Genomic DNA, 22,846 nt, shown 5'->3' with positions numbered 1-22,846 from the left:
AAGATCTTCCCGCCACTGCTACTCTCTAATTAGAGAGGATATCAAATACGCAAAGAGATCTAACCAATCAGGGATGGCAAGGGATATGATTGAGGTGGGGTTTTATGACAATGACAGTTACTGGCTTGCTATCCCTGGAGTCTTGCACCATCCCCTTGGAAAATACATCAATTGCTACAAAATATAAACGGCCCCTGGGTTCCGATCATGTATGTTCAAGGGGCACTGCTGGAGATACCCGCTTAGGGGGGGATAGAGGTGAAACAGATGCAAAGTGACTACAATTGATCAATTCAGGTGAAATGATAAACCTACCATTCTCCGAAACATCGACTTCTAGCCAGAAGGGGGGTGAAAAGGTAGATAACCAAAGAACCCAAGCAGGATTAGACAATTCCACCGCAAACATAAGCTCTAGTCCCAGAGTCAGAAGGGTAACGGTTCCCCTTACCGCAGATAATCCGCCAGCAGGTGGTTTATTCTGCGGCCCTGACTTTGAAGATGGGATAGTCCCCACCTCTGAGCTACGTATTTTGGTGTGGAATGTTGCTGAGATTCAAAAATTACAATCGGACCCCGATTGGTGTAGTTTTGTGGACACCTTTGATGTTATTCTTTTCCAGGAAACATGGAGCCTGATAACCCCGCCTAGGAGTGGTTACTCTGTATATGCGATTGAGGCAAAAAGGGGGAAAAAAGGCAGACCTTATGGAGGTCTGGCAACCTGGGTAAAAACCACATTGGGCACTAAAACCAGGTCGTTAAAAGTTGATACACAGGATATTTTGGCGCTAAAATTGACCTTATATTGTGGCTGGAAGGTTAGAATATTTAATGTTTATAACAGAGTAGATTGTGCAACTGAGGAAACTACCATGTTCAAGCTAGATGATGCCCTAACTAAATACTCAGATAGCACTCCTACTACAGTTGCAGGTGACTTCAACTGCACTTTTGAACCTTGCATTTCCTCCCCCCCCTCCCCCTCCCCCCCCCCTCCCCCTCCCCGGAGATCTTACCAAGGATTGGGATTGCCTATTGTCCATCCCCACTTTAGATTTGCCAATAGTAAGGTGGTCAAAGAGAGGGGTGCAGGTGCTTGCGTTAACTCTACAACATGAGCTTAGACCCACAAATGGCAGGACAAAATCTGACGCAAAAGGGGAACATACTTTTACTAGACCAGGTAAAACTAGTAGAATTGATTATGGTCTAATTACCCCAAACATATGGCCCCAATTATCAGACATGAAGGTGGTGAAAAGAATAGAAAGTGACCATCATGCTCTTGCTCTTACCCTACTAACAGAGGCCCTTTTGTAGCCAACCCACAGGGCACATGCCGATGTGGGCATACTCACTGCGGCAAATAATGAGAAAGCTTTAAAATGGACATGGGTAGAGAAACATCAATAAGCCTTAGAAGTAGTAAAAACTAAAGCAAGGCAGTTGATTAAGGATCGGAGCGGTCTTTGCCCTAATGATGCTATTGCAACACTAGGGCCCATCCATGACCTCTTTTTCAGCGAGATAAGGAGTGTACTGAGCCAACCATTAAAAACTAGGAGCAATGAGGGCCACGTATCGCCCTAAAGCAAGATAACAAAAGTTCCTGGTTAAACCAGGACTGTAGGAAGGCAAAGGGGACACTCACTGGGGCAAGTAAAAGAGGGGTCCATGTAGAAATGTCTACCTGTAGAGCTGGATACAAAAAGGCCATTGATAAAGCAAAAAAGGAGTGGGAAGACTCACTCTGGGAATCCTTGCATGTGGCCTTATCGGAAAGTGATCCCAAAGGGTTCTGGAGACAAGTGGCATGCTGGTTAAAAGATGAAGGACCCACACTGGAGTAAACCATACAACCGGAGGAGTGGGTTGCGCATTTTGGTTCCCTTTATGGAGATGATCCTTATATAGCTAGTAACATATTAGTGGACATGGAACTCTCCAGGGGGCATGAAGAAGGAAATTTGGTTATCTCACCAGAGGAAACATTAACAGCAATATCCTCTTGTGTGTTGGCACATGCCCCTGGTCCAGACAGAATCACAAACGATTTGTATAAAGAAGACAAAATGTTAAGGAGCCTACATATAAATTTAATTACCAACCTGATATTGGCCGGTGCCTCCATTCCACCCTCTTGGCAGGAGGCCAAAATAGTGCCCATTTTTAAAAAAGGAGACAGATCTGTTCCATTGAATTAGAGGCCTATCAGCCTTATTGATTCCCGTCAAAAAAAATTATGCAAGCAGATCTTAGGAAGGGTCCAAAATTGGATAAGGGAAGCACAGATTTAAAGTGATTTCCAGGCAGGCTTTCGTTCCAAAATCAGTACGCTGGACCAGATGTTTCGACTGATTTGTATTTATTGGAAGGAAGTGGTTGTAAAAGGTGGAAAGCTCCATGTGGCTTTTGTGGATCTGCGTACAGCTTTCGATCTTGTTCCATGAAAGAAACTATGGGGGGTGTTATTGGAGATGGGCGTCCCAAAAAACATTTTAAACATTTTAATTAGATTGCACTCAGACAATTCTGCACAGGTTAGATGGGCTGCCAATAGTCAAGTCACTGAAACCTTTCCAGTCATGCGAGGAGTGAGACAAGCATGTGTGCTCGCTCAAACACTTGACTCTTTTTATTAATGGAGTGGTTGAGTTCTTAGATAAAGATGGCTGTGACGCCCCAAAAATAGGGCTAGGTAGAGTACCGGCACTGTTATTTGCCGATGATACTCTTAATTTCAAAGTCACCCTAAGGATTGCAGCAACTCAAACGATTTTTTAAAGTTTTGTAATGAAAGAGGGCTCAGCCTAAATGATACCAAGACTAAATTTATGATCTTTGATAAAGGTAAAAGTGTAGCAAAGACCAGACCAATGTGGGCCGGTAGCACTAAACTGGTTGAAGCCTGTGATTACTTGGGTATTCGTCTTACCCCTTCAATTAGCTGGAGTCCACAGGTAGAAAATTCAAAACTCAAACTAATTCATCAATGTGTACACATAAGTAAGATACACAGGAGGACAGTATCCAGGCAAATAGCCCCCGCTCTCCAAATTTACAATACTAAGGTGTTGGGCAGGGTGCTCTATGGGGCGGAGCTTTGGGGTGTTAGTTATCTGGCCTCTTTGACTACAGTTGAAAACCGATTTTTAAGATAACTTTTAGATCTCCCTGCTAGTTCCCCTCCGATTCCTTTTTATTTTGATATTGCTCACAAGCAATTAAAGCAAAATATTATCATTTTGGTTTAGACTATGGACCACAGAGGAGCTGGATCCCGATCGTGATGCCCTAAGGGATCTTTTAAGATTCTCAGGCTGCATCTATAAGGTGGTTTTCCTACTTGCGTGATTTACTAGGGAAACCGGGGATGGATAGCTTCTGGTCTAGCCCAGTAACCATGAGCAGTTTCTCGAGAGATAATCTTAAATAGATGTACTGGGAAAAAATAGTACAATTGGAGTTGACAGAACATGTCTCAGGCCTAACCAAAGATTGTTTAACTTATAAACATGTCCCATCTTTTGAAATGGCAATAGATGAAATTACCCCTCCAATGGCCCGAAAGCTTTTCTTGCAGTTCATATACAAGACCCTCCCAACTAATCTTTTCTGCTCAAGATGGTGTATGTATCCACCTGTAGCTGATTTATGCCCTGCGTGTAAAAGCTCGACAGAATCTATTGTCCATTTACCTTTTTTCTGTCCTTTCTATGCGCTATTGAGAAAAAAAATGAATACCTTTATGTAGAGCTGTAGGTCCGGGTCATCTTGAAATCCTGAGGCTGCTGTCTACGGATACCCGTAGATTGATAAGTCTTCGGTATTTCTCGTTTTCTCTATGCTTTGTGGATCAGGCGGAAGAAGCTAGCACTTTGAACTTTGCTCTTTTATGCATGATTTTGTACTTATTGGGTAATGAATTGCTGTATTTTTGTGTACTGATAATCCTTCTTTTAAAGATCATATTCTATGGTTTCATTGTCTTTTTTTAATGGAACCTGTGCTGTGATGTTCTTTTTTGAATCTCTGAGATTGTAAAAGTTTTAACTAACATGCACATCCTGGGACGGGGTGCCAAGCCTCCTCCCCCAGGATGGGCAGGGTTCATGAAGGAGAAGTTTCAAAGGCATGCCGCCTTCGTGAGCCTCTCCAGACCAATCACTCCTTTCAGCAACTGGTCCCCACTGGTTCTACCCCCAACTTTGGGCTGGAGAACCGGTGGGAAAAACAAGTGAGCAAGGGAGGTGTGCCCACCTCAGCCAACTCCACCCTCGGGTGGGTGAGGCGAGGCACAACCTCGAGTCCCCATCTTGAGGATGGGGGATCCAGCCAACCAGTGACAGGCTCCTGACCCCCTCCCACTGGAGAGTGGCAATATAGGGGGTGTACCCACCCCAGGGAAGGGACCCGTTGGTCCCTGCCCTTTACCTACCTGTAACTCCCCTAAATTTAGTATTTAGGGGCACCCTGAACCTTGCTTCCTCAGATCCAGAAACTACAAGATAAGAAGGACCGAAGAAACGTGCAGCGCTAACAAGATCCGGTGACCCCTGACCTGCCTCAAGCCTCCAGATGACACCTGCAGCCTCAATCCAGAGTATCCCCTCTACCGCGACCAGAGCGGGTAAGACTTTCCGACACCCCAAGGCACCCCTACCCCAAGGCACCCCTGCACCAATGCCCCACGGCCTTGTATGCCCAAACTGACGGTGCCTAACCAACCCACGACATCCCAACTTACCTCTCAAAGTGGTGGTCGCACCCAGAAAATAATGGTCCCCAAGCCTAAATTGTTTCTTTGTACCGGAGGTTCTCCATTGGAAACAGGGCACCCGACCTCAAAACAGCACACTGCACCCGGCCACCCTAGTGCCGCTGAGGATGCAACAGTAGTGCATCAATGACCAACCGAGTCCAACCCCAGAACCTTAACTCCCACAGTCGATTACTTACCTGCAAACAGATAACCTGTTTTACCTCCATAGGATAATTGACAATTTTCTTCCAAAAAGTTTTCAAGTGTGGAGTTTTGAAAACTAAAAATATTCTTTAACAATCGCACAAATAACCAAAACATGTTTTCTTACCTGTTTGCAGGAAATGTCCCAGTGCTGAATCTAGGTATCAATGCACGGAGTTAGAAAAGTAATGTAAAAAGTAACTTGCCTGTAATTTACTGAAAAAGCCTATTCAGTTCAAAGTACTGCATTTGCTAAGTGTTGCAACCTACTGCATTCCCTGTAAATCAAAACAAGTACAATTTCTATTGAATGTTCTAATTGTTCTATAACCAGCAACTTATTGCTACAAAGTATTTATGCTTACCTGTGCCAGGCTTGCTTGGTTCTAAAATAAAACCGAATATTTATTATACACAAACAATTGGCCTAGAGTTCAGTTCTTTATTGTATGAATTCATTTGCTGACTGAGTGTGTACACGGTCCTCTGATATTGCCTTACTGCTCCACCACTCTACCACGAACAGAGAGTAAGGTTCTATCTAACTAACCTCTGCTTACCTCTGGGGACACTTGGACTCTATACACACTATATCTCATTTTGGTGTAGTATATATAGAGCCAGTTTCTTACAGTCAGCACCACCAGTTCAAGGTCGAAGCTTACCCTTCTTTCAAAGCTGATCATCAGAATAAAGTTGAATCTCAATTTGACACAGATCCATAGACTTCAAATTCTTCATGGCCTACTTTTGGATACAACTTCAGATTAGAGTGGAGGTTCTGTTTCAAGCCCGAGGCGGTAATATGAAGTTATCCTAAAGTGAATAGCAATGATGTGGCTTTCAGCATCACTGTTCTGAAGTATTTACAAGACAGAATTCTTCTGCCCACTTTGTAGGGTTTGGTGGGAGTACTTCAGTCTGTTCTACAGAAGAACTAAGTCTTTAAAAGAGATTTAGTGGATAACGGATTTGGTCTCCTTCACCAAGATCAAAACTCCTAGATGGCTCTGCATATAAATCTTGCTCATCCCATTTGTGCATTGCTCTATCAAACCCCTCTTCAAAGGCACCGCTGGGGAGATTCAAGTGCATTTCATGACCATCGAGACAAAGCACCCAGAACCATTATTTCCATGACTTTATAGTTTTCTTCCATTGAAATTAAGGACAACATTTAAAAGAGGAATTCTCCATTCCCACCATGCCAACTCCATCAAAAGCAATTTGCATACATATGATCTGATTCAGCGCTGAATTGAAAGGGATGTCCCACAAAACGTCTTGAACCATGCAGCACTGAGGCTCCTAGGCTTCGATACTGTGTCAAAATAAATGGCTGCAAGTAATACAATGACTGAGAATAAACCTACTATTCCAAAGATTGATGATGCAAATAATTAACCTAAGGTGGATTATGCATCAGAGTACCATATGATCGTCAGCTTGATGAGGTCATGAGTCATCTGAAACTAAAACAAAATACTGAGAAAACTCCTCTTAATATTCTGGACCAAACACTAGATGGCAGGAATAGGTATAGCATGTAAAGATAAAGATACAAGACATGCAGCAGCCATCATTCTTCCCCCCCCCCCCCCCCCCGAGTTCAGGGATAATATTTTCTTTGATAAAGTCACATGGAGATGCATCTATCCTACAACACATTGTGTCCCTTTCTTCTGACATGCCAAAAGCAAACTACACATAAATTCCTCCCCCATAATGCAAGACTGTTCATCTAGATTTTTAAGCGTGAGAAGGGGAGCAGAAAAAGGGAGCTCTCAAAAAGATTTTTAAAGTATAACTCAACTACCATGCCACATTAATTTCCCAAATTACATTCACTTTCAAGACTTACCTCTACAGTAGTTGCAGCCCTTTGAGTCCTCTTTCCAACAAGGTCAACTTGTTCATATTTTGATTTCATGTATTTACGAGCGACCTCATAAACCCATTGTGGACAAGTAGCAGAGAAAAGCAATGTTTGAGGATTATCTTCAGATTCTGGAGGAAAATGAAGGTTCAAGTATTTAGACAAGGAAGGATACACAAAAACTGTTGAATGAGAGTTTTATAGATAGCTTTAAACATGTTAAACTTCAAAATAACTAGAGATATCTTATTGTTAAATTGCACTTGTATAGTGCACACTGAGCATCTCACAGGTTCACATCAGTATAGCATTTCACTGTGTCCAAGTCAATAAAGTGATTACCAGGGTCTGTTGAATATTAGTAAATGTGCCAAACTTTGTAAACGCCACGAAAATCAGGAGTTCAGAGTGCTTATTAAAAAAAGTTTGAATCAGAGCATCTATATTGCCCCAAGTTCAGAGGGTAACCAATTTACCAAATCTAATGGCAGGATAGGAAAGGAAAATGCTTCTTACCAGTATGCATCTGTTCTTGGCATGTAGAGCTTTACATCCGCATACTTTTGCATAGATCGCCATCTGGTGTTGGGCTCGGATGTTTGCAATTTGTTATTGTAGAGGTCTTTGTAGTCACGGGTTAGTCGACTGCTCCTCTAGGTAGTAGTGCGCATGGGCATCGACTCCATCCTTAGATTGTTTTGCCATGAAAGGTGATGAGTTAGTTAGGAAAAATAGAAAGATGTCCAAGTGTAATGTATCGTATAGTTTACCTTTCGGTGTAGTTTTGCAGCTTGAAAACTTTTCGGATTCACTATGCTGTGCATTATTCCACCATCTTGTGGTTGGGTCCGGAATCGTAGTATTTTCTCTGGGTTTTTTTCGTGGCCCAGGTGGGCGGCGACGTCACACCATTTGGTGTCCTTCGTGACGTCGGCACGCTTCTTGCGGAAGCTCCCGCCTTTGGTCGCCATCTTCGGATTCTTTTTTCTTGTCCTGTGTTAATCCTGTTATTTTGTAAAGTCTTGTTTATCATTAACCCTTCACCTCCTGTCATCTTTCTGTCGGAGGAGGGTGGGTTTGCTAGTGAATCCAGAAAGTCTTCAAGCTGCAAAACTACACCGACAGGTAAGAAACTATACGATACATTACACATGGACATCTTTGCAGATTTGCAGCGTGAATCTTTCTGGATTCACTATGCTGTGCATAGACTTTGTAGCGGTTTGTCCTTATTGTGGTAGCTGGGAGGAAGAGGACCACTGGTTACTGATTATGTGTTGTAAGACCTTATGTCCCACTTGCGCTTTGTTAATTTGAATATCCACACTGTAGGGCTTAGTGAACGTGTCACTGAAGACCATGTTGCCACTTGGCAAATGGCTTGGATAGGTGTGTTTGCTAGAAACGCAATTGTTGCTCCTTTCTTCCTTGGTGAGTGAGCCTGTGCTGCTCCTTGTAACTGTTGTCCTGCCTGCTTGTGGCAGAGTTGGATTGTCTGCGCAATCCATCATGCAATGGTATTCTTGCTGACTGGTCATCCCAGAAAACTGCTTGCGAAGGAGACAAATAACGGTTTTGTTTTCCTGCACTCCTTTATCCTCCCTATATAGTGCATTACAGCACTTCTGGCGTCTGGTGTGTGTAGAGCCCCATCTGTTTTTGTGGTTGGTATTTGGGAAAAAACTCGGTATTTGGATTGTTTGGTTAATATGGAACCGAGACACCACCTTTGGCATGAAGTGTGGGTCCTTCCTCATTACAATCCTGTCCTTGTGTATTTCTAAGTAGGGCTCTTGGAGTGTGAACGCTTACAACTCACTTACTCTTCGTAGTGACGTGATCGCCACTAAGGAGGCAGTCTTTAGTGTGAGCATGTGCAGTGTAGCCTTGTGAATAGGTTCAAAGGGTGCCTTCATCAATTGAGTTAACACTACGTTGAGGTTCCATGCTGGTGCTGGCATCCTCTCTTGGCCCCTTCCAGGAATGTCTTCACCACTTGAGAGGTGAAGAAACTTTTCCCTGTTTCTCCTCTTGTGTAGGCCACCACCGCAGCCAAGTGCCCCCTCAGGGATGTGTAGCTTAATCCGCTTTGTAGCAGGTGTGTTAAGTACTTTAGTACTGTTGATTCCCTTGTGACCTTCCGTTGTAGTTTCTCCTTGATGCACCAATGGGAATACCTCTTCCATTCTGCTATTTAGCACTTTCTTGTGGTAGGCCTTCTTGCCTCCCCGAGTTCTGCAATGGTACTTGCTGGTAGTTTTAGGTGCGCAAATTCTAGATCTTCAGGAGCCATGCTCCTAGGCTGAGACCCTCTGGTTCTGGGTGAAGCACCCCTCCGTTCTGCATTGTTAACAGGTTCCCTTCTTGGGAACATGTGTGCTGGTTCTTGTGCCATTTCCACTATCTGCGAGAACCAGGACTGCCTGGCCCACTGAGGTGCTATCAGTATTAGCGGATTCTGCATTTGCTGAGTACTCTGTATCAGTGGTATCCATTTAATGGATGAGTTTAACTTGTCCTCCTGAATCAAATCATTGGCTTTGGCCTTGTATTTATCAGGCACATGCTGCATTAGGCCCTCAAGCTCGTCGTAATGAGCCCTATTGTATCTGGCAAGTAATGCCTGTGCATTAGCTATCATCTAGTGATTAGCTGCCTGGGAGGCAACTCGTTTGCCTGAAGCCTCTAGTAATTTAGACTCTGTCTGGAGGTGGAGCATCAGCGGAGGTCTGAGAGTTGGCACGCTGCCTAGCATTGGTCACTACCAGGGAATCTAAGGGGAGTTCGCCTTTAATGTAGGTGGGATCATCAGGGGCGGGTTTATATTTTTAATCAATCCGAGGATTGAGAATCCTAGTCCTGACACGGTCTTTGAAGACGTCTGGAGCATGTTTGATGACACCTTTCAGCATGGGTAATGTTTCTACTGTCTTTTGTGACTGTACAAAAAAGTGTCAACCAGGAAGTCTTCCTCTGTGGGGTCTGAATGCATTTGAACACCATGATATTGGGCAGCTCTTTCATGAGCTGACTAAAACCAATGTCATCTGGGGAAGATGGTCTTGTTGGGTATGAATCTGGATCAGGAAGGTCTGTAGGATCTACAGGCCCATTGTAGTTGTCTCATGTGTCCTGTGGTATGTTAGTGTCATAATCAGGATCATTGAAAGGGTCATTAGTTCCATCCCCTAGGTAGTCGCCATCCTGTGGTGGTGGTGAGTGTGCGGGAAGAATGGGAGACTTTGGAGGAGAGAAAGGCTTAGTAGGAAGAACAGGAGAAGAGGGTCTTAATGGTGAAGTTGCACAGTCTCTTTTCTTCACAGGCACCTCAGAAATGTGTGGGATGTCCAATTTCCTCTTCTTCGAGATACTGACAATATGGCCTGTTTTAGGGTCCACATGCAGTGTTTTCTGTTTCAGATCAATGGGATTTGGTAGAAACATTTCTTCCTCATCGGTGTTTGTTCTCGGCGTCGATTTTTTCGGTTCCGAACGTGGTTTAGATGTCTGCTGTGGAGTCTTAGAAGGGGTTTTTGAGTCCTTCGGCTTTGGTGTAGAGACCGAAATCTTTTCGGATCCAAAAGGTTTGAGGTGTCTTCGGATCATAGGCCTTTTGTTCTTTCGGTGCCGAAGTGCTTGGCGCCGAGGCCTTTTTGGAGACAGGGGGGACTAGGATGTGTTCTCACTTTCGGCATCAACGGTGTTTTTGGGGCACCGACGTGCAGCTTGCTCAGTCCCAAGCTGTCGGAAGGCTTCTCCTTTGTCATCTGAGCCGGGCCCGGAGGCGGGGCTTCGGAAGTGTTCTTTCGGTCACGACTAAGGCCTTCGGGCGAAGTCTTGACCGGAGCCTTCTTTTTTTCGGGTGTGCTTGGGGCAGGGGCAGTTCTCACTCGTTGACCTGGAGTGGTAGGGTCATCGGAGTCGGAGTCATCTGCTTCGGATAGGATGTCAAGATCCTCCGAATCCTCTGCCTCTGGAACGTTGGGCCTTCATCGAAGATGTCTTCTGGCACCGGTGCAGCCTGTTGCGCCATAATGTGTTGTTGAGCCCGGCGATCACGGATAGTCTTCTTAAACCGGAAGGAGGCGCAGGCGTGGCAATCTTTTTCTTCGTGTTCGGGCAAGAGACAAAGGTTGCAGACCTTGTGTTGGTCGCTGTGTGGGAATTTAGCTCCACACTGGGGGCATTTTTTGAATGGAGTCCTTTCCATTAGCCGCAGGCCCGAATGGCGTGGATAGGCCCAGCGGCCCGGGTCAACCAAAATCGAGTATTTGAGTTCACGCGTCGAAAGGCACACAAACAAAAACTATACTGTCGAGTTTGCGACGGTTTTCGCGTCGAAAATGTTTGAAAAGGAATATGCTACTTACCAGTATGCATCTGTTCTTGGCATGTAGAGCTGCAGAGTCACACACTGAGGATAAGATCGCCATCTGGTGTTGGGCTCGGATGATTGCAGGTTGTTGTTGTCTTCGGAAGAAGCCTTTGGTCACGAGGTTGGTGACTCCTCCCCTGGACAACAGTGCGCATGGGCATCCACTCCATCGGCAGATTGTTTTTCGCCATGATGGGAAAAGATGGAGTATATAGAAAAGAAAGAAAGGATGTCCATGTGTAATGTCCAAGTAAGACGGATGCTGGAACAGATACAGGTCCCGGGGAGGCGGGCGGGCGTGTGTGACTCTGCAGCTCTACATGCCAAGAACAGATGCATACTGGTAAGTAGCATATTCCGTTCGAGGCATATGAGCTGCAGATCACACACTGAGGATAGATTATACAGCAGTGCTCCCCTTAGCGGTGGTCGCCTGTATCCGTTGCAGCAGCTTGAAATAAAGTTTTTAGGACAGCCTGGCCCACGGAGGCCTGTTGTTTGGCCTGCACGTCAACACAATAGTGTTTAGTGAAGGTATGCGTGGTAGACCATGTGGCTGCCTTGCAAATGTCTTCTAAGGGAATATTGCCTAAGAAGGCCATAGAAGCCCCTATTTTACGCGTGGAGTGCGCCCTAGGGGGAACTGTAAGTGTACGTTTAGCCTTGAGGTAGCATATTTGGATGCATTTAACTATCCACCGGGCTATTCCTGATTTGGAGATCGGGTTGCCTTTGTGTGGTGGCGCGAAAGCAACAAAGAGTTGTTTTGTCTTTCGAAAAGGTTTTGTCCTGTCGATGTAATAAAGCAAGGCTCTTTTGACATCTAAGGTATGTAGGGCCCTTTCAGCTACCGAGTCTGGATTTGGAAAAAAGACCGGTAGTTCTACTGATTGGTTAAGGTGGAAAGGGGAAATCACTTTTGGAAGAAATTTAGGGTTTGTCCTAAGAACCACTTTGTTACGGTGTAGTTGTAAGAAAGGTTCCTCAAGTGTAAGGGCTTGTATTTCACTTACTCTGCGCAGGGAAGTGATTGCGATAAGGAAAGCTACCTTCCATGTTAGGAATTGCAATTCACATTTGTGCATAGGTTCAAATGGGGGACCCATGAGTCTTGTTAGAACCACATTGAGATTCCACACTGGTGCAGGTGGCAATCTTGGGGGAAGAATTCTTTTGAGACCTTCCATAAACGCTTTGATGGCTGGTACCTTAAAAAGGGACAGGTGTTGCCTATTTTGCAAGTAGGCTGCCAAGGCTGCTAGGTGTAAACGTATAGAGGAATACGCTAGATTGCATCTTTGCAAGTGTAGTAGATAGCAAATGATGTTTTGGATGGAAGCATCCAATGGATGTATGTCATTATTAGCGCAGTAGATGGCAAATCGTTTCCATTTAGCGGCATAACACGCTCTAGTAGTAGGGCGTCTGGCTTCTTTTATGATATTCATACAGTCTGGAGGGAGATTGAGGTAACCGAACTCTAGGACCTCAGGAGCCAGATCGCTAGATTCAGTGTTTGAGGATCTGGGTGTCTGATTTCTCCATGGTTCTGGGTTAACAGATCCGGGGAGAGGCGTAGCTTTTGATGTGGAACTAAAGATAGTTCCAGAAGTGTGGTGAACCACGGTTGACGTGCCCAAGTGGGAGCCACTAGTATTAGTGACTGTTGTTTCAGTTTGCGTACCACAAATGGAACTAGTGGGAGAGGCGGAAAGGCGTACGCAAATCTGCCTGACCAGTTCATCCATAGGGCATTGCCCTTCGACTGTGGGTGTGGAAACCTGGCGGCGAAGGTTGGGCATTTTGTGTTTTCGGGAGTGGCGAACAGGTCTATGTCTGGTTGTCCCCACTTTTGGAAGAAGGGGAGTAGAACCTTGGGGTGTAGTTCCCATTCGTGGATCTGTTGTGTGTGGCGACTTAGGAGGTCGGCCACTTGATTGTGGATCCCTGGGAGATGTTCTGCTAACAGGTAGATGTTTTGGGGAATTGCCCATCTCCAGATTTGCTGTGCCAGTTGGGACAGTTGGAGAGAGTGTGTCCCTCCCTGTTTCTGTATATAATACATTGTCGTCATGTTGTCTGTGCGTATGAGGACAGTTTTGTTCTTTAGGTGAATTTGAAAGGATTTTAGTGCTAGGAACACTGCTAAGAGTTCCAGGTGGTTGATGTGGAGCAGTTTTTGTTGACTGGTCCATCTGCCCTGAGTGGTATGGTGAAGGAGGTGGGCTCCCCACCCCGTGAGAGATGCGTCTGTAGTTAGCACAACTTGTGGAAGAGGCTCTAAGAACGGTCTCCCTTTGGACAGGTTGATGGTGTTCCACCATTTCAGTGAGCGAAGTGAGCGACTGTCCACCAACACCAGATCGGTAAGTTGTCCGTGAGCTTGGTTCCACTGTTGTGCTAAGCATTCCTGTAAGGGACGCATTTGAAGTCGCGCGTGTGGGACTATGGAGATGCATGACGCCATCATGCCTAGGAGCTGCATGAACACTCTTGCTGGAAGAGATGGATGAGTTTGAAATTGAGAGATGAGATTTTGTATACTGGCTATCCTGGCAGTGCTGGGATAGGCAATGGCTTTGGATGTATCTATGGTTGCTCCTAGATACTGATGTAAGTGGGAAGGTTGTAGGTGGGATTTGGGGTAGTTGATAGTGAATCCCAAATCGTGGAGAGTTTGAATCGTGCGATGAGTGTGGAGAACGCATTTTTGGTATGTATTGGCTTTTATGAGCCAATCGTCCAGATAGGGGAAGACATGGATCTGTTGTCTTCTGAGATGCGCTGCCACGACTGCTAGGCACTTGGTGAACACTCTGGGTGCCGTTGTTACTCCGAATGGGAGAACTGTAAATTGATAGTGTTGCCCATCTACCACAAATCGTAGATATTTGCTGTGAGCGGGATGCATAGGGATGTGAAAGTATGCGTCCTTGAGGTCCAATGTGGCGAGGAAGTCTCCCTGTTGTAAAAGTGGGAGGACTTGTTGGAGAGTGGTCATGTGAAAATGATCCGAATGTATATACTGGTTTAGTAGTCTGAGATCCAGTATGGGCCTTAGTGTTTTGTCCTTTTTGGGAATGAGGAAGTATAGAGAATATACCCCTTTTCCCTGATGTTGAAGGGGGACTGGTTCTATCGCATGTTTTTGTAACAGGGATTGAACTTCTTGTTTGAGGAGAGAGAGATGATGCGAGGACATTGGACGTTGTTTGGGCGGTATGTTTGGGGGGGATTGTATGAGTTCGAGGCAGTAGCCAGACTGGATAATTTGTCTTACCCACCTGTCTGTGGTGATGGAAGTCCAGACAGGTAGGAATTGTTGGAGTCGCCCCCCGACCGGAGTGGAATGGTCTGGGGGGAGTGGTGGCAAGTCACTGTTTGGTGGCTGGTGAGGTGCGGGTGTTGTTGTTGTTGCCCCGCCCTCGACCTTTGTTATTGTTTCCCCTATAACCTCCCCGGAAATAACCTCTGTTAGGGGATGTTTGTCCAGAATTTTTAAAGGTGGACGTGGTCTCAGTTGATGTGTTTTTGGAGCCTCCTCTATAAAAGGAGCGACGAAAGGAACCCCGGTTTTGAGGAGACTGCAGTGCTCCCATAGACTTGGCAGTTTCATTATCCTTTTTCATTTTTTCTAATGCAGTATCCACTGCAGGGCCAAATAGCTGCTCTTGGTTGAAAGGTTGAGCTAGAATTGCGGTTTGAACCTCCGGTTTAAAACCGGAAATACGGAGTCAGGCATGTCGTCTGAGTAAGACGCTAGTATTGACCGCTCTAGAAGCAGTGTCTGCTGCATCTAAGGCGCATTTAATGGAGGCATTAGATATTAATTTGCCTTCTTGGATGAGGTCAGAGGCCTGGGACTTAAAGGGTTCAGGCAGATGTTGCATAAGGTCCTCAAGTTGGTCATAATGCGCTCTATCATACCTGGCTAACAGGGCCTGGGTATTCGCAATACGCCAATGGTTAGCCGCCTGCGCGGCGACCCGTTTGCCTGAGGCTTCTAAAAGCTTAGACTCTTTGTCTGGGGGAGGCGTTTCTCCAGTTGTCTGTGAGTTAGCGCGCTTCCTGGCATTTGATACGACTAAGGAGTCTAAAGGGAGCTGGGCCTTAATGTATGCAGGGTCTTGCGGGGCTGGTCGGTACTTTTTTTCGATGCGTGGGTTGAGAACCCTAGCTCGAACAGGGTCCTTAAAGACTTCAGTAGCATGCTTTATAACCCCTTTGATCATGGGCAGTATGTGAACAGTATTTTGTGACTGCTCAAAGGTATCAAGGAGAAAGTCCTCTTCAAGGGCGTCTGTGTGCATTGTGACGCCGTGGAATGTTGCTGCCCTATTTATAAGTTGGCCAAACCCTAGGTGGTCATCAGGAGGGGAGGGCTTGGAGGGGTAGGTAGTGGGGTCAGGCATGTCAGGTATAGGATAAGACCAGTCATCCATGGGTGCTGGGTCTGGGAACGTAAAAGGGTCGTTTGGATCAACAGGATCATTAAATAAATCAGGGTCCGCCCCTCCCCCTAAGTCATCATTATCATCCTGTGGAGGAGGTGAATGATAGGGAGATGGTAAAGGTAAAGGTAAAGGAGAATCAGGAGGAGGAGGGGGGGACGGGTTAGGAGGTAAAACAGGAGAGGAAGGACGAAGTGGTGAAGTAGCACAGTCCTTTTTCCGTATGGGAGCTGGGGGAGGTGTAGTGTCCAGCTTCCGCTTTTTATATGGGATGGCAGTCACATGTCCCGTGTTAGGATTGACGTAGATCCGCTTTTGAGTAGGATCTGGTCGAAAAAGTTCATCTGGCTCCGAAGGTGGTGTCTGCGATGTCCGCTTCGGGTCTTTATGAGCTTTTTTCGGCGCCGACTGAGTTTTCGGCGCCGACTGAGTTTTCGGCGCCGACTGAGTTTTCGGCGCCGACTGAGTTTTCGGCGCCGACTGAGTTTTCGGCGCCGACTGAGTTTTCGGCGCCGACTGAGTTTTCGGCGCCGACTGAGTTTTCGGCGCCGACTGAGTTTTCGGCGCCGACTGAGTTTTCGGCGCCGACTGAGTTTTCGGCGCCGACTGAGTTTTCGGCGCCGACTGAGTTTTCGGCGCCGATGGACTTTCAGGCATCGATGTTGAAGAACGTCTCGGTGCCGGTGGAGACTTCGGTGCCGAGGAACGTTTCTGTGCCGAAGGAGATTTCGGTCTTGGAGCCTGTTTCGGTGCCGACAGTGGGTTTTTGGGTGCCGAGGGTGTTAAAGGCACAATCAGGTGAGGTTTGCTCGAGCCCGAGCCACCCACAGGCTTAGATGTCTTCGGAGCCGGGCCCGAGGGCGGGGCTTCTGAAGAGGATTTCCGGTCGCGACTGGGCCCAGCTGGCGGAGTCTTGACCAATGCTTTTTTGGATGGGGCAGGGGCAGGGGGGGTGGTACTCACACGCTGCCCTGGAGTGATGAGGTCATCGGAATCGTCGGCCTCGGACACGATCTCGAGATCTTCGGTGTCGTCTTCGGGAACATCTTGAGCAAAGATGTCCTCCGGTTCTGGAGCTGGTTTGGCCATAATATGGCGTCGAGCTCTTCGGTCCCGGAGGGTCTTCTTCGAACGGAAAGCGGAACAAGCTGGACAGGTGGACTCGTTGTGTTCCGGCGACAGGCAGAGGTTACAAACCTCGTGGTGGTCACTGTGGGGGAACTTCGCTCCACACTGGGGGCATTTTTTGAAGGGTGTCCTGTCCATCAGCCGCTTGCGGAACCGGTCCGAGTTGAGTTCGACGTCGATGGAATGAAGATTAAGTATTTAAAAGTATTGCTAGAAGTTTTCTGCTGGAGCGGAAAAAAGTTCATCCGAACCCAATGGCGGAAAAAAAACAATCTGCCGATGGAGTGGATGCCCATGCGCACTGTTGTCCAGGGGAGGAGTCACCAACCTCGTGACCAAAGGCTTCTTCCGAAGACAACAACAACCTGCAATCATCCGAGCCCAACACCAGATGGCGATCTTATCCTCAGTGTGTGATCTGCAGCTCATATGCCTCGAACACATGGTACCAAAACGGAGTACTGAAGTTGCATCTGAACCCGATGGCGGAAAAAAAAATCTGAGGATGGAGTTGATGCCCATGCACACTATCGTCCAAGGGAGGAGTCATTATCTCGTGACTACAAAAGACTTCTTCCAAGACAACAACAAGGTGCTAGCATCCAAGCCCAACACCAGATGGTGATCTATGCAAAAGTATGAATTCTGCAGCTCATATGCCTCAAACAGGTTTTTTTTCTCTCTGCATCAGTGTGACAGAAAGCAGCATGCATCTTGGGGCCAGTGTGGACGTTTGTATGGGAGTTGGTACAGGTCTGGTAAAGGGTCTCGAGGGTACAGACTGCACTGGGGAGACAGGCTGGCAGTAATCCAGTACGAGGCCACAGTGTGGCATGAAGCTGCACCAGAGGGAGATGGATACCGACTAAAGATATGCTGCATGGACTTCTTGAAGGCTACCATCTACTGTGGAGTTGACAATAGCCCAGAAGGAACGCGTTACTTACCTGTAACTGCGGTTATCCAGTATTGGTATCTTTCATAGATTCACATGCCTGAATCATTCCCCGTCATCGGGATGGGAGTCACCGGTAAATAACAAAGCAATGTCTAGAAGACATAAAGAAACAGGCCCCCAAAGGGCCCTAGCTTAGAAAGCTATCCACGTCCTTATGTAAAAAGGACCAAAGTTTGGCCAGTAGCCAATCAGCTAGCACCATTTTCTAGAACCCTCCTGGAAGGAGCCCTAGTCCCTCAGATTTTCGTAAGCACAGTGCTAAGTAGTTGTGTCACTGAGAGATCCAAGAGAGCCCTTCCAGGGGAGGTGGGTGGGTTGCATGTGAATCTATGAAAGATACCAATACTGGATAACCGCAGTTACAGGTAAGTAACGCGTTCCTTATCCAGTATTAGGGTATCTTTCATAGATTCACATGCCTGAATCAGAATAGTAAGCAATACAAAGCACATTTTTGGCAGGCACAGTAAATATACAGTCACTAGATAATAACATATCCATGTGAAAGATAAAGTATCAAAGAACCATAACCCAAGTAATGCCAACATAACAGTGTGAAATGTGCGTAAAGAGACCAGGATGGTGGGATGAAAAAAGGAAAGGGCTCACCTCTATTGAAATAGATGACGGAGTACAGCTTGCCCCACTGCAGCATCCTTCATGATCTCCGTGTCCAGGCAGTAATGCCTGGTGAATGTATGCGGCGTCTTCCATGTGGCCGCTCTACAAATATCCACCATGGACACTCCTGCAAACAGTGCCATGGAAGTAGACATCGCCCTTGTAGAATGGGCACGAACTGCTGATTGCAGTGGACATCCTGCCTGTTGGTGACAGAAGGTTATGGCTGAAGAGATCCAGCGGGAAATGCTCTGTTTGGTGAGCGGTAGTCCTTTTCTAGGCCTACTGTATGCCACAAAAAGTTGATTAGACTTCCGAAATGTTTTAGTCCTTTCAATGTAAAACTTGAGTCAGCGCTTAACATCTAATGAATGAAGAGCCTTTTCTGCCCCCGTTTGTGGATTCGGGAAGAATGAACGTAGTAGGATAGGTTCATTGAGGTGGAACTGAGTCGGAACCTTAGGGATAAACTTCGGATTCGTCCGAAGGATGACCCTGTCCCGTTTGAACTGAATGAAAGGGTCCTGGATTGAGAACGCTTGTAGTTCTCCAACCCATCTTGCCGAGGTAAGGGCCAGCAGGAGTGCAAGCTTCCAAGAGACATACTTAAGGTCTGCTCTGTGGATTGGCTCAAACGGGTGTTTCATGAGCGGAGCCAAAACCGTGTTAAGATGCCAAGCCGGTGGTACAGGCTTCACTGGAGGAAAAGTTCGAAACAGCCCTTTAAGAAATTGTTTGATAAGCCTGTGAGACCACAAAGATGGACCTGTAGAGGACCTCCGAAAGTGAGATATCGCCGCTAGGTGTACTTTGATGGAGGCATGAGCTAGACCGGATTTTGCGAGATGCAGGAGATACGGTAAAATCTGCTCCGGGGTTGAAGAAAGAGGGTGCAACCAGTTTGTTTTGCACCATATGCAGAATCGTTTCCATTTCAGTGAATATGTCTTGTTGGTGCTATCCGCTCGAGCTAGGATTTGTCTGCAATCCGGAGGAATGTCTAAGCCCTGGAATTCTCTGTACTCAGGAGCCATGCCGATAACCTGAGAGACGCTGGATCCGGATGCTGAACCTGTTGATTGTGCAGCGTTAGCAGAGATGGAAACGGGTGCAGTTTGATTGGAGGTTCCAGGGAGAGGATGTGAAGCTCCGTGAACCAATGCTGCCGTGGCCAAGCTGGGGCTATCAATATCAGAGTGCAGGGCTCCACTTTCATCTTCCGTAACACCCTGGGAATTAGGGGAAACGGCGGAAAGGCGTACGCAAAGACGTTGCACCATGCTATCGAAAAGGCATTCCCCAGAGACCCTTGTTGGGGATGCCAGCTTGCAAAGTGTTGGCATTTGGCGTTGATCTGGGTGGCGAATAGGTCCAGAGAAGGGGTGCCCCATTGAACGAAGATGCTGTTGAGGACTTGATATAGTACATGAGGGCTCTCTTTACATCTAGTGTATGGAGTGCTCTTTCTGCGACAGTTTGTGGGTTTTGAAAGAAAACAGGCAGTTCAATAGTTTGATTCATGTGGAACTGCGATATGACCTTGGGCATGAATTTGGGGTTCGTACGTAGTACGACCCGGTTTGTGTGAACCTGTATGAATGGCTCTTGAACGGTTAGTGCCTGGAGTTCACTAACTCTCCTTAAAGTAGTGATTGCTACTAGGAAAGCTACTTTCCAGGTGAGGAATTGAATCTCGCATGAGTGCAGAGGTTCGAAGGGTGGACCCATCAGGCGTGTGAGGACCAAGTTGAGGTTCCACATTGGAGCTGGTGGGTGGCTTGGAGGAATTACTCGTTTGAGTCCTTCCAAGAATGCTTTTATGGCCGGCACTTTGAATAAAGAGAGGTGCTGCCTGTTCTGGAGATAGGCTGATATTGCGGTCAAATGGACACGTATTGAGGTGTATGCCAGATTGCATCGGTATAGGTGTAAGAGGTAACAAATTATGTTTTGTATGGATGCGTCTAGCGGGTTAATGTCATTGTTGTTGCAATAAATGACAAACCTCTTCCATTTGGCTGCATAGCAAGCTCTGGTAGTGGGTCTCCTGGCCTCCTAAATTTTTTTTTTTAAACAAACTTTATTAGGTCACAGAACAAAATGCAGTCAATCCCCGTCCCCCATAGTCCTCCCCCCAGCCAAATCAGGACATCTTGCAATAATCACCCCAGCACATAAGCTACATCTGTACAGCATTCACCCCAATAATGTCCGTGCTACTAGGTAGTGCATCCACAGGAGTAATCCACCATGAGTGTGCGAGACAGCCATAATACCCCCCACCCCATCTCCCAACATCCCCCCCAACAAGCCCCTCCTCCCTACCCACCCACCCAAGCATGTCGCCCGTACCTATCAGAAGTACATGTACATCAAAACCTCAGTCACCACCCGTCGAGTCCGCCTCCCGGCAATCCCAACAGACAGTACCGCAAGAGCAGAGGGGGGAAGCCCTGTATAGTGCACTCAAGGAACCGGGGTCCCGTCATCCCCCACCGGATCAACCCCATCCCCCATAACCAAACATTTGAACAAGTCCAGGAGAGCCATCCATGCCCGGGCCCATTCGTGCGATCTTTCATTGTCACTGCGTCGAGCCAAGCACAATCTATAAGTCCCCTCACTTCCCGCCCATTTCTCCATTTCCCTAGCCCACCGTAAGAAATTAGGGCCCTGCCGCGCCTTCCAATGAGAAGTAATCTCCCGCTTGGCCAGGACCAGCCCTAGATAAATAAACCTACTGGTGATCTTAGTCTTTGCTGTATGCGGAAAGCCATGTAGCAAGCAGACCCCCGGGCCTACCTCCAAGTCCCTCTCTGTCACCGTCAGGAGTAGCGTCGCCACTTCCTCCCAAAACCCTGTCACCTGCGGACAGTCCCAGAGCATGTGTAGAAAAGTCGCTCCACTATAACCACATCGGGGGCAAGCATCTGGCCCACCAAAGTACTCAGCTATCTTGTGAGGGGTAAGGTATGCCCTATGAAAGATATAAAACTGTATAAGCTGGAAGCGTGCATTTCGTGTACACTTCCAAGGACGCTCCATGATTTCCTCCCAGTTTTTGTCCGTAAGAGGCGCTCCCAGATCCGCCTCCCACTTGACGCGCAGGGCAGCCAGGGGTCGCCGCATATCACCAGTAATCCGCCTATAAAGGCAAGTCACCGCCTTATAGACACCCGCTCCCATCACTACATACTGACAGGCAAGAGATGTGTCCGGCTCCATCATCCCCTTCCGCCAGTGCTTTCTGACGGCCGCAGTCAAGGCTGCATGGAATAGGAAGTCCCCCCGCGGGAGATCATGCCGCTCCCTAAAGTCGTCAAAAGGTAGCAGGTTACCATCCTCATACAAGTCTCCCAATGTCATAACTCCCGCCTCCTCCCAGGCCAATAACCGGTTCCAGTCTCCCCCGTGGGGTAGCGCCTCACACATTCGCAACGGGATGTCAGGTGCATAGGGAATAATCTCACGCGCCCTCCTGGCCAACCGCGCCCAGCATTGTCGAACCACCCTCAAGTCCGGAGGAAGTGAGGCATTCCTCATCGGCACCCGGAGCAGCACGCACGATAATTGGGACCAGCTCGGATCCGCCCCTCCCTGTTCTTCCGGACGCCTGATGTGCCCCGCCACCCACTTCATGAACCACTGGAGCTGCGCAGCATGGTAATAGGACTCCAGGTCCGGCAATGCAAGGCCTCCCTCACTCCTAGGACGCTGTAGAGTAAGCAGCGCTACCCTCCGTCTCCCCGCACCCCAGATGAACCCCGTAATCAACGAGGTCAGCTGAGCAAATAGCTTTCCCGGAATCCAGATTGGAAGAGTCCCAAAGTAATAAAGCAATCTGGGCGGAATCACCATTTTCACTAAGGCGACCCTGCCGGCCACCGACAATGGGAGAGTGCCCCAAAACTCAAAGCAGGTTTTCGCCCCTCTTCTTATCGCTCGCCCCACGTTACCCTCTAACAAATCAGCGGGATCATGATAGATCCTGGTTCCCAAGTAAGGCAAACACCGGGATTCCCATGGGACATCCCCCTGGCGTAGCAACCCCTCCGGGCCCGTGGGAAATAGGCAAGACTTGGTCCAATTCACCCGGAGTCCCGCCACCCTCCCCAGCGTCTCCAGCAAACCCCGCGCCCCCTGTAAGGCCTCCCCAGCATTCGGCAAGAAGAGCAGTAGGTTATCCGCATATAATGCTATGTGCTGCTCTCGTCCCTCGACCAGTAGCCCTGGAAAATACTGCCCCAGCCTAGCATGAGCGGCCATGGGCTCCATTGCCAGTGCAAATAATAAGGGGGACAGCGGGCACCCGTCTCGTTCCCCGACCGACCGCGCATGCACTAGATATCAAGCCCCCCGTCCGCACCCTAGCAGTGGAAGCACTATAAAGAAGCGCCGTCCATTGAACAAAACGTTCCCCCATCCCAAAAGCCCTCAAGACATCAAAGAGGTAAGGCCACTCCAGGCT

General features: G+C 47.5%; 1 protein-coding gene across 2 annotated transcripts in view; it reads right to left on the bottom strand.

The window, feature by feature from the left end:
* The window catches only part of LOC146867129 (nucleolar RNA helicase 2-like), a 796,160-nt gene that overhangs the window by 492,870 nt on the left and 280,444 nt on the right, over positions 1-22,846 (bottom strand). For both annotated transcript variants that reach the window (XM_085603581.1, XM_085603582.1), the window contains one exon: positions 6,831-6,976. In XM_085603581.1, coding sequence (XP_085459707.1) covers positions 6,831-6,976 — 146 coding nt within the window. The remainder of the gene's footprint in view (positions 1-6,830; positions 6,977-22,846) is intronic.

The sequence above is a fragment of the Triturus cristatus genome, chromosome 1_2 (assembly GCF_964204655.1).
Source record: "Triturus cristatus chromosome 1_2, aTriCri1.1, whole genome shotgun sequence".
Lineage (NCBI taxonomy): Eukaryota > Metazoa > Chordata > Amphibia > Caudata > Salamandridae > Triturus > Triturus cristatus.
This window is presented reverse-complemented; position numbering and strand designations above follow the sequence as displayed.